We start from the raw sequence: 18888 nt of genomic DNA on the forward strand, positions 1-18888 counted from the left end.
GCAAAGAAAGATGTGTACATTAACACAACAATCTTGATGCGATGATGATGATGATGATGATGACTGTGGTGGAGGGTCTCATTGTGTATATTCTAGATTGTCTCTGGCCTTTGCTGGCATTAGAGAAACAGTAGGTGAAGTTGGTGTTATAAGTGTCGTGCTGGGGCAGTACTTGGTCTAAGCTGGCGAGCAACGGACAAAAAGAAAATCACAGTGTTTTACCTATGGACAGTGACAAACTTACATGTGTAATGTACATATTGCATGTTGATCACAGGGGTGGCTGGGCGAATAAATTTAAAAAATAATACAGAGACAGAGGAGGGTCATTTGTCGGGGTGGAGGTGTTTCAAAAGGTTTAGTCCTTCCCGGAGTAAAAAAAAAAATAAAAATCATTGGTTTTTAGGGAACTGATGCGTACAGGCTGCTGTAGTGTTTCAGGACAGCTTTATCCTTGCATGCTCTTTTCCCGCGTGAATTTGTTTGCACCCGAGATGTTTGACTGCTCATCGCGGCTTTCGGAGAACCCAACTCCCTGCCGAGCGGGCGGCGGTGCCCGCGGCGTGGGGGCGCGCAGGCCGACTGAGGGGGGGCCCCGGCGGTGGCGCGTCCCCGCACGGCGGGCGGGGCAGCGGGGTGTCGCGTGGCGACCCGGCCCCGCCCCGCGCGCTTGGTGACGCCGCGGGCGTGGCCCGCGTCGCCGCGCGTCCAGAAAGTTCCTGTGAGCGCCATGTTGTAGCGGGCTTGCGGGTTCGAGGGTCGGCGCTGAGCCCGGCTATGGCGGGAGAGAGCGGCGGCTCCTGGAGAGAGCGGCGGCGCTCCCGAGGCGCGGAGGTGGGGACGGGGCGGGGGGGGCGCTGCGTGCTGCTGGCCGCACCGCGCCGCCGGCGGGCGGCGGGGGAGGTGAGGGAGCGGGAGGGCAACGCCGGGCGCTGGGCCGGGCCGCCGCCGGGAGGGAGGCGGGGCGGAGGGAAGGGCGCCGCCGCGGTGAGGGGGAGGGAGGTTGTCTCCTGCCGTGGGGGAGGGCGGCCGGTGGCTCGGCTCGGCCCGGCCCCGCCGGAGCGGGCGGGTCGCCCGGGGCGCCCCTCTGCCCCCGCCTCCCCGCAACCGCCGCCATGTTCTCTGTCCGCGCCTTGTTCCGTGCGGAGAGAACATGGCTTCGGACGCTGTAGCGGGGCAGGCCGGGGCCCTCTCCCATGCCCCTGCTTGGGCTGGAGGACGGGGCCTCTCACCGGAGCAGGGGTTTGGCGGGGCGCGGACCCTGCGCCGCCCGGGGGAAGGTGTGCGGGCCCGACCCAGCGCTGACGGGGGCGCGGGGGGCCTGGTCCCCCTCCCGCGGGAAGGGAAATGGCCGCGCAGCGACCGCAACCGCGGAGTCTCGCCGCCGTGGTCGCCCGCGGCCCGGCCTGCAGCACCTCCCTGCTGCGAGGCCCGGACGCGTGGGCCTGAGGCGCGGCGTGTGAGCCGGAGTCGATTTTACGATTGGGAAGTGAAATAAAAGATGTGTGTAGCGAGTTAGTTACCGTTTCCTCTTCGAGCTCAACTACTAGGAGACAACCTGAGTTTTAACTGAAAGACGGTTGATTTAAATCAGATATCAGGAAGAAATTTTTCACTGTGAGGGTGATGAGGCACCGGAACAGGCTGCCCAGGGAAGCTGTGGATGCCCCATCCCTGGAGGTGTTCAAGGCCAGGCTGGATGGGGCTTTGAGCAGCCTGCTCTAGTGGGAGGTGTCCCTGCCCATGGGTGATCCTCAAGATCCCTTCCAACCCAAACCATTCTATGTTTTTACTGTCATTTTGACTCAGCATTAGGAATTCTCAAGGAATCTACAGAAAGAAATATGGTAAAAGTTTATGCAGGTTCCTTGAAGTCTTTAAAAGCAAGCTGGGCAATATTTGTATGCCTTTTTTAAGTACACAGAAGCTGCCTTTTTTCTTAGTATACGCACCATTGGGTGCCTGAGCAGCTTTGCAGAAATAACATGCACTGTATGTGTTTAGTGTCTGAGCCACAATACTTCTTTTTAAAATCTTCTGTAAGAAGTAGGTTATTGCCTTATGTTCCCGTATCAAAAATGTTAAATTTGAAAAACCTCTTGAATTAAAGAATTTGAAACAAGAGCAGAGAAAAAAAGAAAATTGCGTAGTTGAGGAAAAATACAATCTTCATTGTAGTGTTAATTTGATAATTAACGGCTTTGAAAATTCATTGTTTGTCTATGGGCTATAATTCAAAGAGCAAAATATCTTTGTTACAGAAGCGACATTCCAGGCAAACTAATTATCTTGACTTGGATAAAAAAGACAGTCCAGATCACAGAAGATGTGACAGTGCTAATAAGAGAAAAAGGAGATCTTTAACTGGTCCACAGGAGAACAAGCACTGCAAACGTGATCTTTCTAAACTTCCTGACAGGTAAATAACTTTCTGACTTCTGGTATCAGCAAACATACATTTTAAGATTTTTATTATTCTCATCAGGTCATCTGATAATGTTTTCATTTCTGAGTTGGAAATGTTTCAAGAGAGATGTCTTGCAGCTTAAAACAAAAAGCTGTCTTGATAGGCGTACTAGAATTATTTTAATTAAGTTTATTTGATCCTTTGTTTGTAGTACCTGTTCAGAAACCAAATCTGTAAATGAAAGAGACCATCATGAACGACACTATGTTGAAGAATACAGAAACGAGTACAATCAACGATGTGATACTGGGCATCACAGTAGCAAATCATCAGGTTATAGTGGGACGAGTAGTTACAAAAGGAAATACAAGACACATCACACTACCTGTCCTCATCATCATTCACAGGTGGTGTGACCAATTTTAATTTAGGATTTTTTTATTTTAAGAAGATAAATTCTTAACTGGGCAGTAGTAATTGAGTGTGGGGGTTTGGGGAATGCTGTCAATAATACTAATAGTTTATTCCTTTAGCTAATAGTAGATTATTATTTTTGCTAGGATTTTATTTCCTTCAGTGAAAATGTATAGTTTGTAGTATGCTTGTGATACCACAGAACGTAGTCTCGCTATTTGTTCATTGGCTATATTTGAGCAGATTAATGAATAATAACCATCAATTGGAGTACTTGAAATACAGGCATCGCTTCTGTGCCTTCAAAATTTTTGTTATGACAAGCATTTATTTCAGCCCTACTCGAAAATCCAAGCACAAGCTTTTTAACTTGCTTTTGACTAAGTATCACTGAAATAGCAAGGAGGTAATGTCAGATTTTTACTTTTCAAAAATTTATTTAATAAGATGTTTTAAGTATCACTGAAAAATCTGTAGAATCAGGTATGTAAAATGTCTGCCTGCTAGCAGGGCAGTTTTTATGGTCTTTATTATATATTTAACTCTTAAAAAAGCTGAAGATAGGATTTATAATTTAAGATCTTCAGCTGAGACAGCATAAAGTAAATGTATATGCTAGTTATGATTTTTTAAAAAAATTCATACCACATATTCAGAGTAGTGATATAATCTCTGTTACTTAAGATGAGTATTTTAATTTAGCCACAAGGTTATTTTTTATACATATATATATATTTGATAACTATTAAATCTTTTTGCTTTAGAAAAAATATACGGGCATTGAAAAAATTCAGTGAACCAGTCTTTTAAAAGAAAAGCAATTGTGTTGTAATTTTTTGTTGCCTTGCCACTTTGAGTATCTCATCTGAAAATCTGTTCCTTGCCATGTTTTTCTCCTGTAACATAAACTATGTGCCCTGTGAATTTCCGGGGACTGAATTTGAAATTGCTCCTGCCAACCGTTTTGTGGCCTGGCGTGTATCTGAATGCCCGAATATCTCCCTGCTGAATGAATTTCGTATTCTGACCTGAATTCACTCGGGTTTATTGATTGGCTGGACGATCTTGGTGCCGTTCCAGAAGAGTCTTCGAAGGAAAAGATCCAGGAGTGTAGAGGATGATGAGGAGGGTCACCTGATCTGTCAGAGTGGAGACGTACTAAGTGCAAGATGTATAGAAAACTTTTCAAAATTTATTAACTTTTCAGCTAGATAAGTTCTTTTAGCATAAGATGTGAGGGGGCTTTGGAAGTCTTTTCTTTCTGTCTTGACTATTTTTTTTTGTTTGGGGGTGGGGATTGTTATTCTTTTTCTGTAGAACTTAAATATTATTTCTTTTTTCCCTTTTTTTTATTTTCCCCCCAAAATAGTAAATGAAGTTAATGAACCTACTAGAATGAGATCCCCATAAATGTGCCTTGATGAGAGTTGTCCAGTAACATCTCTCAAACTAGATATTTACAATTTAAAGAAGAAAAGTCTAGAATAATCTTCAGTGATAGTACTTAGTCTTTTTGTTTGTTTTTGTTTTATTTTTATTTGTTTGCTTGTGTTTTAATAGCTGAGTGACTTGCCACCTTCTGTGACTGAGAGTTCTTTTCTTTATAGATGAGATTGTTGGCACTTTGGGTGAAGGTGCTTTTGGAAAAGTAGTGGAATGTATCGATCACAAAGCGTAAGTCTTCTTAATTAAATACATGTAATTTTTCTAACTATCATGGCGTGGCTTATGAAGTGCTTTCTGATTGTATCAGGTTTTAGCTTTACTTCCTCACATGTTGCTCTGTATTTCTTTAAGGCTGCTGCATGTGGCCAAACGTAAATGTATGTCAGTACGTCGCGTTAAAACCAGCACCAGGACGGGACGGGATGGGTGGGCAGGGCTGGTGGATGGGGCGACAGGGGCGTCTTCTGCAGGCGCCCCCCAGCCTGGCAGGGGCCAAGGGCTGGTGGGGGGAGGCTGCACCCCCCACGCTGGGCAGTCCTGGGGCCTGGACCACCCCTGGCCTGTGTAACGAGCACAGTTTCCACATCATGCAGCTTACCTAAGCATCATCTGTGACAATGCAATGCCATTTGGGGTCTAGTATATTAAAAATCAAGAATGTATATTTTGTGTTTGATGGCAGTTTTGCTGTGCGCAAAATAGTACGAAGCCAGGTTGTCTTTCTAGTCATGGTAGAAGGCCTTGGACACCTCAGTTACATTTTTACAGCTTAAAGGACTGAAGGCGGCTTGTCATTTCTGGCTGACAGTCGTGTTTGGCTGCGAGATGTGGAAGTTTCTCCAGTATTAGCCCAGCATACGTAAATACAGAGGGGAGGTATATGGGACTTCTAATATTTAAGAATAATACCGATATATAAGGTATCGAGTGTTAATCTTTAAAAAATCAAAGATTAAATTTTAGTTGTGTTTGTGTATACGTGAACCTTGGTTATATTTAAGTCTTTATGTACATAAAACCCCACATTTTCTGATAAGGTTGCCATTATTCTAAACAATCTATATGGTGATAATTACTGAATAGTCTTAGTCAAAACTACTCATTGTTCTAATCACTGTTAAAACCTGTCTTTTCAGGGAAGGTAGACATGTCGCTGTGAAAATAGTAAAAAATGTTGATAGGTACTCTGAAGCAGCTCGTGCAGAAATACAAGTTCTGGCACATTTAAATGCATCGGATCCCGACAGCACATAGTAAGTATCCGAAGCTGACTTTGTTTTGGCTTTAAGATTTCTATGACTTCGCTTTCTGTAACATATGACGGACGTACCTGAGCGTTACACAACTTCCTGTTGCAGTTCATGTGTGTTCTTGCTTTTGCAGTCGCTGTGTCCAGATGTTGGAATGGTTTGAGTACTATGGACACGTCTGCATTGTTTTTGAGCTGCTGGGGCTCAGCACCTATGACTTCATTAAAGAGAACGGCTTCCAGCCATTCAGGCTGGAGCACATTAGGCAGATGGCATATCAGATCTGCAAATCTGTGAACTGTAAGTATGTTTCTTTTTTTTTTTTTGCTTTATTTGTTAAACTTTCTTCCTGGAATTTGCTGACTGTATTTGTTGTCTTGCAGTTTTGCATTTGAACAAGTTGACACATACGGATCTGAAACCGGAAAATATTTTATTTGTGACATCTGACTACGTCGAAGAGTATAACCCCAAACTGGTAAGTTGCTGTCCTCTTCCCCACCTCCCCCTCAGCCACCCTCTGGGTTTATTTGGTCACTTGTGTCCCGTTGTGGTTCATTTCAGAAATGTGACGAACGCACACTGAAAAATCCAGACATCAAAGTTGTGGACTTTGGGAGCGCAACGTATGATGATGAGTATCATAGCACTTTGGTGTCTACGAGACATTACAGAGCTCCTGAAGTTATCCTAGGTCAGTAGAAGTCTATTAGGCTGAGCTTTGGCGTACGAGTCTTTGTTGTGCATCTTGCTTGAGCTGGTGAACTGTTTGCAGTCTGGTATAAACCTGAACCTTCTGAATCTTTCCACAGCACTAGGATGGTCGCAACCATGTGATGTCTGGAGCATAGGATGTATTCTCATAGAGTACTACCTTGGATTCACAGTATTTCCGGTAGGTAACTGTGAAGCTCCAAATGATGCGGCGTGTATAATGCTCCCCAACTTGGTGAAAATATGCCGCAGAGAGGTGGGGACTCGGGGGAATGGGCTGTGCAAGAAACCAAGCGGCATTCCTCTGTAAGGCCAAGAATAGACCATATGGGCACAAAGGAGCTTTCTCAGCGGATTTCTACAAGTTACTTTCAGTAAACATTGTAGCAGCACTTGATACCTGAAGGATCACCCTGTTAAGATTTGTAATTTACAAGCCACAGGAGTAATGGACGTATCTTCATCTATCACCATCAGCAAGTAATAGTCATACCTCACTTCTGTCAGCTTGACAGTAGTGCTGAAACTTGAAGTTTATGAACAAAGGAAAAAAAGGGCATGGTCAAAGGGAAAAAAAAAACCAAAACAACTTCCAGTACATTGTATCTTAGTTGAGGAAGCAAATGATTGCAGCCTCTCTGTTTTCCTTAATCTGACCTTGGTTGCAGGGTATGGTCAGAAATGAAGGACGGGTAGTGGGTGGTTCTCGATCACTTCCTCTAACAACGAACAAAAATGTCTCTTCCCTCCAGACCCATGACAGCAAAGAACACCTGGCAATGATGGAGCGAATACTGGGGCCTTTGCCAGATCACATGATAAAGAAAACCAGGTAACTACATTTTTCCATACCTGGACTAAATATTTTCAGATTTGATTTAATAGCAAATTAAAAAAAAAAAAAGTTAAATAGTCTCAGACTCATCCTTTTGCTCTCTTTAACAAGCTAGCCACTCTTGTGAAATATTCCCAGCTCAGTTCTCAAGTTGTGAACAAACATGTGCTGATAAACTTCTAGTGAAGGGACAAACCAGAATCTTTTGGTAACAACCTGTGCTCTGTTTGTTTAAGGAAACGCAAATATTTCATTAAAGACCGTCTGAAATGGGATGAACACAGTTCTGCTGGTAGATATGTCTCAAGGCGCTGTAAGCCACTGAAGGTAAGATGACAGAAGGGACAGTGTTTCAGAGGAGGAGCTTTAAGTGCAATTTTAAGATTGAAAAGACATGTTTTGTTGTTTTCTTCATGAAGGAATTCATGACCTGCCATGACTCTGACCACGAGAACCTCTTTGACCTCATTCAGAAGATGCTGGAGTATGACCCAGCCAAGCGCATTACTCTGGAAGAGGCACTGAAACACCCATTCTTCTTCCCACTGAGAGGGCAAAAAAGGGCACTGTCCCCTGTAGCTGAGCAGGCTGATGCAGGTGTCAGTCCACCAAAGAAACAGAAACATAAAAAGTGTTAATCTATTTATTGTACAGTTATTTTGTAAATGCCTTATTTTGTATTGTGACTTTTTTGGATACTGAAGTTTAATCCGGCTGCTGACATAAAACTTATTTAAGAAAAAGATGCTGATGAACCTGGTTGTTTCCTCAGTAAGTAAAAATCTTGGGACACTTTTAACATGGAGAACATCATCCTCTACTGTATAAAATATGCTTCCTAACAGGCAAAAAGGTATTTTAATTATGGTTTTGCTATTTTAATTGTTTTATTCAACTGTCATTGGAGTAGCAAAAGACCTAGGAGTGGCTTTTACCCCTTAGTGCAACTGATGCTTCCTTTTTGGCTAAGAGACCAGAGACAGCCCTTGACATTAAGTGTAAGGATGGCCTTTATTTGTTTAAAAAAAAAATTACAAAGTAGTGAAGATGACTGTAGTACTGAACAGACTGCATTATGATCACCCATTTATTTATTTTTGCAATTTTAGTAGGTATACTGTGGTTACCAGGATTTCAGTTAATGTTCATTATTAGCTTACAACTGTATAGGCTTCGCTCTCACCAAATCTTTCTGGACTTACACACTGTCCTGAGAATTTCCATTAAGAATTCCAAGTTTTAGGGAGCAGAGGTGGTGTTTGGTTTAACATGTCAACTGCCAGCATAAAATAACCTCTAAACTTCAGAGGGAGAGGGGGTAGTTTTCTTCCACCTGCTGCCTGCTGCCCCAGCCTGGCCCCCAGCACAGGCCAGGGCTCTAGAGAGGCCCTGGGCAGCTGTGTCTGGAACATTCTCTCTTCCATGAGAGAAGTGGCAGAGCCCCAGCTGCAGGGCAGCCTGTCAGGCCCTCAGGAACACAGGCCACCAGCTGTGACAGGCAGCAGGCTCAGAGCTGCCACTCCGCATGCCCTACCTGTGGTTACCCTTCACTGCCACCAGAACAGCTTCTCTCCAGCAGGACACTGGGCTCCCAGCTGTTGGGATTGAGGATTGCTTTATGCTGGAAGTATAGTAAAGGGACAATAAAGTCCTTGGGGAGAGGGACAACCACCTATGAATGGGGTTATATAGCACAAGTGGTACAGATTGAAGTGTCACACCAAGTTACCACACAAGCCATGGCCTCTTTGCTTTGGAGGCTTTTTACAGTTTAATTTGCAAACAGAGCTGCCATAAATCCCGTTCACCATATCATGTCTACTCCAATAGAGATAGAAAACCCAAGGGGTAAAATGGATTTCATTGTGGAAGGCCTTAAATTACATCATTACAGTAGAAAATACAGGAGGTAGAATATAACTGAAAAGACAAATGCAGGTTAGAGTCAAATCTATGATAGCTCCTGTAAGCTACTTAAAACATGGTTTTAAAAACTAAACCCAGTATTCCCATAACTATAGAAAACAGTTAAAATAAATTGCCATGAGAGCCCTTATATCATGCTTGATACAGGGAGGTAGGATGTAAGAACCAGAAGGACACATGAGACATGACACATATCTACAGCTCCTGTTTGCTTTACTGAGGACAGAGTTTCACAGGTCAGTCACCCTCTTCAGCTTCAGACTCCGACTCTGGAACAGAGAGACCTCATCAACAGGCTGCCAGCGGGTCAGACCACAGCCCCCCCAGCCCCCTCCCTGCATCCTGTGTCATAAATAGCTGCTATTGGATCCACGTGGATGGCACCAGCAAGCTTTTCCAGACAGCACTGGGAGGCATACCCTGCCTCAGAGGGGCAATTAACACCCCACCACCCGAAACAAAGCATTATTGCACCGAGGTTCCTGAAAGCCACCAAGCTCAACTTGGGAGCTAAGCTGCTGGTTACCTTCTTCAGCATTCTTGAGCCATTCAACAAACTTTTTCATTTGCTCCAGAAAAACACTCTTTCCTTTTGCGAGATGCGCATCCTTATACCACTTCAGGATGGGTTCTTCACTCAGAACTTCAGCTGTAAGTTGTGCAAGAACAGCATTAACACAGCAAACCCCCGAACAGCAGCTCCTGAGAAGCCCTGACCGGCAGCCTCTGCCTCCTCCCCTACAAGCACCTCAATACGAACTCCTGCCCTGGCTGGGGCTGGACATAGCCGCGCTGGGGGTGCCTCCTATTTTGGATTGGCACCTGGGGGCTTCCAGACACTGCACTTTCACTCCCACTAACAGTCTTGAGTGTTTCATACCTGTTCGAGATAACACACTCTAAGGAGAGCTTCAGTCAACTGCTAAGAGCAGATGCAAAGTCTTTAAAGCCCAAAGTACACCACAGGAAGTGTTCAATTGTTTTGGTGGTTTTTGTGTTTTCTTTTTTTTTGTTTGTTTGGTTTTTTTTAAAGTTTTACAAGTACAATATAATTTTCAGTTTAACACCACGTTTCCTTGTGTTCCTGTGGTGTTTCCATACAGGCACAGCAAGTTTTTCAGTTACACCTTTTAACCACCATTTAACAGAGAGCCTAGAGCACCCCAGAACACCTCGGTGCTTTCAACCTCTTGCTGCTCACAGTCAGTGTTCAGACAGAGAACTAAAAAGAACACACTATCACGTAGCATTCCCTAACTTAAAAGGGCCAAAGAGCCTTGAAGTCTAAGTTTAGCTTTGATCTACAACTCTTAAAATGCAGCAGACAGGCAGCATTCTTGTCTGGAGTGGTACTTCCCCATGTGCGAAGGACAGCCACATCCATCTTTGCAAACAAAAGGTGGGAAATTCTTCAGCTCAGGAAGTGCAATGTTGTAGCACTTGATCTTCCCTAAAGGTCTTATCAGGACAGAAGCATTCTGCAAATACAGGCTTTAAAAAAACCCCAACTAAACGAAGAACAACCCCCCCAAAACCATAACCCCAGAGAAGTTACCTTTGTAGAAGAGCACCACTATTTTCTGGAAGGCCTTCATGAAGTGAATGTTGTCATAACAATACTCCTGAATCTTCAACAGAAGAGTCAGCTCTGACTGACCTTGCGTAGTAAAGGCAGCAAGTAGAGGGCTGTATTGCTGTAACAGGAACAACAAATTGGCACAGGCAGAGCACTTCACGCTCATCACCTGACGAGGCTGGTTGCACACAGTTTCCATCAGCCACCGCTTAGAAATTTGCAACCCCCACCCCAGAGCGCTTCTGCAGAAGTCACACTGCTTTGGCCTCACTAACTTGGACTACAGAACCACAGCTACAGTGGGAAGAATTCCCTGTCCAATGCCGTCTCTGCATTAGCGGGGTTTGTAGGTTTTAGCTCATTTAAAAGGGAGCTGGAGACAGAGGGAAGCCCAAGCCCTATCCAACAGGTGCAAAAAGTCCGTACTGCCATTACAATACCTTCAAGTGCTTAATGGCTTGCTCTGCTACCAGCTCCTCCTTTTTGTTCCATTCCACCGTGCTCATTACACTTGACCAGATTATGGCTACCACAGTCTGCTCTGAGATGTTGTTTTTCTTCATCTCCTCCTTCACGTACAAGATTATCTGCCGGTTAGAATAAGAGAGTCAGCACACAGGCCAGATAAGACACTAAGCTAAATTAAAACTTTTGTTCTAAAGGCAACCGAGAAGCTTTCAGAACCACAAACAACCCCCTTGATCATACAGCAGGATTTAGGGCATTAGGGAAAGACTATGAAGCTAATACTGAAACACCTCAGGGTCCTAATTTTAATTCTTAGTGAGTGCTAGGTGGTTAAGTTCAATATTTAATTAGACATATAACTTCAGATTAGTATTGGTACTTCAGAGAATGTGAGCTAAGTTCCTACAGAAAGAAGGGGAGGGGGGGAAAGGCGCACGTACACCTTGTCTATAGACAAACACTTACATCCTTGAACGGATCTCCCCGTGACATCTGCTCCTGAAGTTCTTTCTGCAGCTCTTTCCGAGCTCCTATGCTTTGCTGGTTCCGAACATACTCGGAGAGTTCTTTCAGTCCTGCTTCAGTGAAGTACTTGGAGAAGTGTTCAACACTCTGTTTGTTGGCTGGGAAGAGTTCCTGAAAACAAAGTTTACAGCAACTCTTTCACAAAAGAAATACACGTCAAGTACCTTGCTGGTAAAGTACTTTGCTATTTACTAAACTGGCTTAAGTAATAAATCAGTAATTTCCAAGGTACTCACCATCAGCCTGTTATCCATGTTTACTTTACGAAGACTGACAGCCACTGCATTAATATCTTTCTCATTTATCCATGATTTGAACAGCTTGACTGCAAAAGCTGCAGAAACACCTGTGAACAGGAATAGCAGTATTATTACTGAAAACACAGGAAACCATGAGGCCTGAGTGTACAAGGGCACCTGGTTTGCCAGGCCCCTGCTCAAAGCAACCACAGCCAGGCTCAGAGGCAGCCCCAGGACAGTCTGCAGTAGCTCCGCCTGAGGATACTGCAGCCTCCGGCACGTCGGACTTTCCTCACCACTCAGCATCAATGAAGGCTTCCCTGTACTAAACTCAACTCTCCTTGCTGCAATTTAGGAAGGAACCTAAAGATCTGACACCTCCTGTGTGCTGCAAGGTCCCTCTCCAAAACACAGTACTGCCTTGCTGGGCAGCACTGGTGACGGCAGCTGCCAGTGCCACACAGGGAAGTCCTACATACAAGCTTTCTGAAAAGACTAGTTTTCTAAAGCTTTAGCAAGACCCTCCATGTTGCGAGGCAGCATGTTTAACTTTGCTAATCCTGTAGTGAATCTACCACCAGCTGAAACTAGTGAGCTGCACAGGTGTGCTGTCATGGTTCTGTCCCCCACCATCCTTCCCTAACAGAGCAGCTGCGCGACACTTACCTTCTTTAACCAAGTTCTCATTGTAAAGACTGTTGAGAATCGATGCATTAAGCGTCCCGTTGGCTAGCAGAATGCCCGTCAACATGGCCAGTTTGTTTCGCTCAGACTCTGAGAACCCTTTCAGGAACAGCAGCAACTGCAAGAGGAGTAAGAAGAGTTGCCATAAAACTACCATCATTCACAAAAGATTGGCTACTGCCTCCATGTTAGACACTTTTGTTTCAATCAAGCTTTTCAACTAGCAGAAGCACTGGTTCACTCGTAGTCTTCACCACTAGTCATATCAGCTAGCTGTTCTTCTAGTAATAACTTCAATGTTCTATTTTAATAATCCATTGCATGATCTAACTCTTCCGTACAGAGTGATTAACTAGCAGAATTTGAAAGTTTATTTGTGTGCTGATAAGGACCATACCTTTTTGACTTCATCTTCAAAGCCTTTCTCCAGGTACTTGTAACGCCTGATTAGCTTGTTAAAAACCTGAAAAGATACAGAGCATGTTACTTTTTTGCTCTGAATTTGCTTCTAATTTAATTAGAATTTTAAAACAATCAAGTTTAGTAAAGTTGGTCTGAATTTTCTGGAGCACTTTTAGCTTAGAACAGTGCTACTTTAGTAAGCCTCTTAAAGCCATACGTTACTTTTACCTAAACTTTCAACCACACAAACAATTCATTTTTGACCACTAAACAGTCAAAGTTAAATTGTACTCATTTCAGAACTAACCTGAGCAAATGCTTGCATGGTTTCTAGGTCCTCCTGTGCTGCAAATACACAGACGTTTGTGCGTGTCATGTCATCTGCCAGGGTACCACCTGGGGCTAAAGAAGGGTTTCAGCATTAGTGGTATTACCCCCCACTGAGAGAACCCAACAGTCTCCACAGTAATAATTCCAATACCCATAAGATACAACACATTGTCCTTTCCTGATGAACTGAATGACTGGATCACTGAAGACGTCCCTACGTGTCCATCTGCTCCACTGCTGTAGTGGAACTTCAAAATCAGTAGCTTAAGATATGAACATTTAGATATTCTGACCCCCTACTGCCAACTAGATTGGCAACACATCTTTGTTTACATATGGATAAGTTAACATGACCACAAGCTCCTCTTCCCTTAAAGGAAGTCACTAAAGCTGCTTAATCCTAGCAAGTGTCTTTTTAGTGTCTGCTGCAATAGTGCTGCTTTGTAACTGTCTTTTAAATAACAGAGTGAGTCACAACAGGAGGTGAAACATGTAGAGATGTGCGTTCAAAATCCAGTGCCCCAGAGACGAACTTGAAACTTCCATCTTGAAAGGCACTTGAGACTTTTAGCTGCTAATTAGAAGATACTTTTTCACCATTGCTCTTCAGTTTAATACAGGCATTTGACTGGCAGACAGGCTGCTTCACTAACTAGGGTGAAGTCAAGTCACCAACTCCAGTGCCACAATGCCTCATCATCGATTTCTATGCCATCCTACATATAAGGGGGATCCTTTTGTTATGTATTAGTCAGAAACATGACTTAAAAATGGGGATCAGCATCAGCGATAAGAATACTAAAAGGCGGTAAAGCAACAGGATACCAGTTTTTATTTTGGCTTCGTCTGACTAAAGATCAAAGCCAGTCTACCTAGCTACTTGTTACAGAGAGGGAGCTGAGTAAAGGACCCCCGTTATCACCATTAATGCAGCAATGCATTTTTCCCTTCCCCCTCAGCACCATTCCTAGAAGAAACACTTCCTAACGCACTATGCAGTGGTTAAGACTCTTGAGTGTAAACCCACAGACTGTAACAATTGGTACATTAACAATTTGAAGCAACGATGCTCCACGGGACACACAAGTTTACTTACTCGTGCTACCAGCTCTTTTAACATCATCAAAAGAGCCTCTTGCCAAAAGGAACACCACAGTAGCTTCAGCCTACATAACACTGTTCCAATACACAGCTTTCAGATAAGCTTTTCAGACACACTTAAACCATTTTGAAAGCCTTCCTTTTCAACATTTGTTTGAGCAAGTCACCTGACGTTTCCACCTACCAGCACGAAGAGCACCTGAACATGGAACAGATGCACACTCCCAAACCAGCCGCTCCCACTGCAGAACTGCTGTCCACAGCCTGACTGTGGCCCAGAATCAGGTATTTCCCCTCCTCCCCCCATGCATTTAGGTCATTTGAATTTTATTTCTGTTACGTTACAGAAAATCTTCTGCAATTGCCAAATTTCTCAATTAAGTCCTCCCCTCCCAACTATTGCATAACGAATGCTAAAATCTGAGACAGACCTTTTCCAGTCTAGGGAGACAACATAAAATACGGGTTGTGAAGAGGACCATTTAAGTGGGTCCCTGCCACCTGAACCCTTTCTCACTAAACAATATTTAGTAAAGTAGGAAATGTAAAGTCTAAATCTAGAAGTACTTTTTTTTCCCCAGCCTCATTTAGCTTTATCTACTTCTCACCTGGTCATTGAGCATCTGTTCTGCTCTTTACACGCAGTGTGCACATGAGTTTACAAGATCTTTCACCACCACGTTTCACTTCCTCAGTTCCCAGTGATTTCTGCTGACTCGACCACCCTCTCATTTCTCACTCCCTGACACCTACTAGAGCCCATGACCTCACTATTGCCAATAACAAACCACTTGTAATAGCATTTCCAAGACCAAGCACATCAGATTCTTCTGGAAACAATATCGCTTTCCAAAATAACAGCACGGTGTGCACAAAGCACAGGATCACGTCAGAATCTTCCAGGGCAACTCTGTTGGCCTTGCGACCACAGACCACGCACCTGAAACAAGCGTTCATCAATCTCACATCAGCAGAAGGGAACTTGACTACAGAGTCAAGATCCACTCCCGATTAAAAAAAAAAATCCAATGTATTTTCCTTTAAGCCAAGTTTGTAGAGTCTACACTTTGAAGACTGCACACTGACTCATGCAGAAGTGCAGTAGCGTATACAGAGCATTTCTACAGTAACCTGACTGCTCAGTTAGTCACTAAGATGGTCAGATAGTTTACCACAGATAACATAAACCCTCTTCTACACACTCAATGGGCTCTTTAGCAGAGTTTTTACACTGAAAGAAAACTGAGCTTTGGTAGAGTCAAGTGAACAAAGGCTGACAGCAGTTCCATCAAAGGGACTTACCCAGCATTCCACCAGCCACCAGGATGTCAAAAAGCGTTTCTGCATAGCGACGGTAGTCAAGTTTTGCACCAGAAGCATCAAGAAACTTTGCTACTGCCTCCAAGTCAGTGCCAGTTTCTGTTAAACCTTGAATAATACAGTCCTGGAACTGAGTAGGGTCAAACCTCTCTTTTTCATCTGTAAAGACAAAGCATTGAAATGAAGTTGCCACACACTGCTGTTTGGTTTTTAAAGTTTGTTATTTTAATTTTATTAAGAAAACCCCCAAACTTAAGAGAAAACTTGCACTGGCAAGTCTGAAGTCAAACAGAACTGAGATCGTTCCAGTGGTCCAAGATAACTAGCATTAACTAGCACAAATGGTGACTTAACGGTGTAGCCTAGAATGAATTTCAATGGCCAATACAGCAGTAAGAAGTTTTACTACTTTCATTCCCCTGTTCAGTCAAGGCTGGGGGAAAGGTTATCAAAAGCCAAAACATTCCTTGGTTATCTCTAATTGAATTCTTATTCACTAAGACGAACAGTTGTTTGCGATGATTTGTGTTGCTCTAATAAAGCTTATCTGACTTCTCAGCTTGACTCTCACCCCCCTGTTCACATGTTAGATCACTTTTTCCCTCCAAAAAGAGAGGCTTGGCTACATGCTGGAGGGCAATTCTTAATACGGACCCCTACAATTTTGTGCATTTGACACCATTACTCATGTTCTACATCAGCCCTCTAGGACTCTTAATCTTTTGGATGAAATATTCTGAAATGCTGATTTTTGGCTATGAAGACCACCTCCATCTCTGAATATGGAGTTAAATGAGCCTGAAATAACTGCTTTTCCTCAAGTGCCTGGGGGAAATGTAGAAATCTGAGCTAACTTCTTAGTCTTAAATAAACATGAAATGATGGGCTATAATTGCATATCTACTTAGTATCCTTAATGGTTGTTAAAGCTGAACACATGCTTCTTCACATTTGCCATACATCTGTTGATCATAGTCGTCTTCTCACTATGGGGGGGGCACAGTTAATATGCAAAAAATCCACCCCTGTAACTAACGGAAAGCCTTAAATGGAAGAGAGCTTCAGCTTTACTCATCTCAATTTGTCCTTAGATTATGCAAACCATGAGAAGAAAAGCTTCCAAAGAAGCTGCAAATGTTACTTTGAGTGCTGTCTATAAGAGCTCATCCAGTTTTGTTAGCATGTTAGCAGCCTTTCTGTAATGTCCTAGCATTCAATGCAAGTACCAACACATTGGTAGGTAACAGTTGGGTAGAAGTCTGCAAATACCGGATCAGCTATTTTGTGGGATAGATCCATAAAGCTCATTGTTGCTGCAGAGTTGCTTGGAAGCTAAACTATGGTTAAATGATTAAAGAGAGAAAACAACCCAGAACGGTAGCATTTCATCTGCCAGACAGACTAAATCCAACCCTCTCACTTCAACAGTTTCTCAACGTACTTTAACATTAAGTTAGATTCTGTAAGTCAACATGTACTTATGTTCAACTTAATTATTACTTTGGTATCCATAGCATCCTTAGCATTCTCAGTTTGAGCTGGAACACTGCCAGTATATTAAAACAACAGTATTAAACAGAAACTCTAAGAGCTGTCCCCACTTCCTCTTTAAGAAAACAGCACCAAAATACTAAGTACTCATCACACCTCTTCAGTCCTCAGCTCTTCTTATGGGAGCAACTGTGCACATACAGTGATACAGACTCGCATATCGCACGCTTTGGGGTTTGCTTGGGGGAGGAAGGGTGTGACGGTGTTTTGGGGCTTTTGTTTGTGGGGTTTCTTTTTGGTGTTTTTTTTTTTTAATTTAAATCAGATATTCTTATAGCATTAAAGGGACAATACAACTTTTATCCAGCAGCTAACACTGAAACTCCTACTAGGTTGGATGCATCTTAGATGTACGCATTAACCTGCAACAAGCCTGTTCTAGAGTTCCCCTGTAACTCGTGGGTAGGAAACACTTCTGCTTTCAGGCTAAACACACTCAGTACAGTTCTAGAGTGACCCCATCACTTAAGCCAACTTAAGTAAGTTCAGCTGCAATTCTTACTGCCACATGTTTTATATTAGCAGAAAGAACATTCTCGCACACAGAGTTTACCTCAAAACTTTGTGTTTAGTGTGGTCTCATTTAAAAGATTTATGGAAAGAGCATAAAGGCATTAGCTTGTTTATTGTAAGAAACCGACTTTTCACCAGGGCCCAGGCAGCCGGCACGGGCAGCGTGCACACTACAGCTCACCTCTTTTTCTGGTTTTAAAACGCTGGCCTGATAGCGTCGGCTTCTGCGGCTTTTGATTATTCATAAAAGACACCCTGCAAGGAAGCGAAAAGACACCTCAGGCCGACGAGGACCGGGCTTATCCCCCGGCGCCGGCCGCGGCTCAGCGCTCCCCGCCAGCGGAGGGTCCCCCGCCCGGCCTCCCCCTCACGGCGGCCGCTCCCGGCCCGCCCCGCGCCGACCTGCGGCGGCGCCGCTTGACCCCGCGCCGCTCCTCTTTCTCCTCCCTTCCTTGCCCCGGCCTCCATTTTCCCCGCGGCCCAGGCCCGCTGGCGGGGAGGTGCCGGCCCCCGCCCCGGCTACCCGGCACGCACCGGGCCGCCTCAGGCGGAGGCAAGGCGTTGGCGGGACCTTCGCGGCGCCCGCACTCCTCAGCTTTATTACCGCCGCTCTCCGGGACCCGTGAGGGGGAAGATGGAGAGCCAGCCCTGACCCCCTCCCCCCCCCCGCCGCCTCCACCCGAGTGCGGCGCGGCCGTTGCGGCCTAGCCTCGTCTGGCGGCAGCCGGCGCCCTCCGGCCGCGCCGCCCTCCGCCTCCCCCCAGCGGCCACCGCCGCCGCCGCCCAGGCCCCGGCCCGTCTCCTCACCGACTTTAAGGCAGAGAGAAAACGCCCGAGCGGCCCGGAGCGGAGACGGGCAGGAGCAGCAGCGGAGAGCGCTGACGGCGGTGGCGGCTGCGAACGCTCTCCGGGCGGAACCAACGCGAGAGGAAGAGGGGAGGGCCGCGCTCCGCCCCGCCCGGGGCGCACCATCCCGCTCCGCCAGAGAGAACGGGGGGAAGAGAGCCAGTGAATGCGGGCCGGGCGTCCCCCGGGCCGCCTGCTCCCAGCCACCGGCCCTGCGCCGCGGAACCCTCGGCACCTCAGCAGCCGTGCCCAGGGCGCTCCCGCTTCCCCGTCGGCGGGGCCACCCGTCTCATCCCCCCCCTGCCCGCGAGTGGGCGCCCCCGCCCTCGTGATCGACCGTC

The 18888-nt window shown here is 45.2% G+C and overlaps 2 protein-coding genes across 5 annotated transcripts; one reads left to right on the forward strand and one right to left on the reverse strand.

Moving 5' to 3' along the window:
- The first annotated feature begins 673 nt into the window (after nucleotides 1-673).
- On the forward strand, nucleotides 674-7809 carry CLK1 (CDC like kinase 1). 3 transcript variants are annotated; one of them, XM_054208331.1, is made up of 13 exons: nucleotides 674-834; nucleotides 2262-2419; nucleotides 2619-2814; nucleotides 3902-3992; nucleotides 4429-4495; nucleotides 5404-5520; nucleotides 5651-5817; nucleotides 5901-5995; nucleotides 6082-6211; nucleotides 6330-6412; nucleotides 6984-7063; nucleotides 7303-7393; nucleotides 7486-7809. In XM_054208331.1, the coding sequence occupies exons 1-13, from the start codon at nucleotides 778-780 to the stop codon at nucleotides 7702-7704; spliced, it is 1551 nt and encodes a 516-aa protein (XP_054064306.1). In that variant the 5' UTR covers nucleotides 674-777; the 3' UTR covers nucleotides 7705-7809. The 3 variants fall into 3 exon arrangements, with proteins under 3 accessions (XP_054064306.1, XP_054064307.1, XP_054064309.1); XM_054208332.1 differs by lacking the exon at nucleotides 674-834 and adding an exon at nucleotides 1527-1847; XM_054208334.1 differs by lacking the exons at nucleotides 674-834; nucleotides 2262-2419; nucleotides 3902-3992 and having other exon boundaries at nucleotides 2674-2814.
- A 249-nt stretch (nucleotides 7810-8058) lies between these two features.
- Nucleotides 8059-18792, reverse strand: BZW1 (basic leucine zipper and W2 domains 1). 2 transcript variants are annotated; one of them, XM_054208346.1, is made up of 12 exons: nucleotides 18509-18792; nucleotides 17883-17956; nucleotides 15620-15796; nucleotides 13194-13288; nucleotides 12882-12947; nucleotides 12467-12602; nucleotides 11798-11907; nucleotides 11502-11672; nucleotides 11009-11155; nucleotides 10548-10686; nucleotides 9519-9641; nucleotides 8059-9261 (listed from the first exon to the last, which is right to left on the reverse strand). In XM_054208346.1, the coding sequence occupies exons 2-12, from the start codon at nucleotides 17944-17946 to the stop codon at nucleotides 9230-9232; spliced, it is 1260 nt and encodes a 419-aa protein (XP_054064321.1). In that variant the 5' UTR covers nucleotides 17947-17956; nucleotides 18509-18792; the 3' UTR covers nucleotides 8059-9229. The 2 variants fall into 2 exon arrangements, with proteins under 2 accessions (XP_054064321.1, XP_054064322.1); XM_054208347.1 differs by lacking the exons at nucleotides 17883-17956; nucleotides 18509-18792 and having other exon boundaries at nucleotides 13283-13288; nucleotides 15620-15697.
- Nucleotides 18793-18888: the final 96 nt, after the last annotated feature.

The sequence above is a fragment of the Rissa tridactyla genome, chromosome 7 (assembly GCF_028500815.1).
Source record: "Rissa tridactyla isolate bRisTri1 chromosome 7, bRisTri1.patW.cur.20221130, whole genome shotgun sequence".
NCBI lineage: Eukaryota > Metazoa > Chordata > Aves > Charadriiformes > Laridae > Rissa > Rissa tridactyla.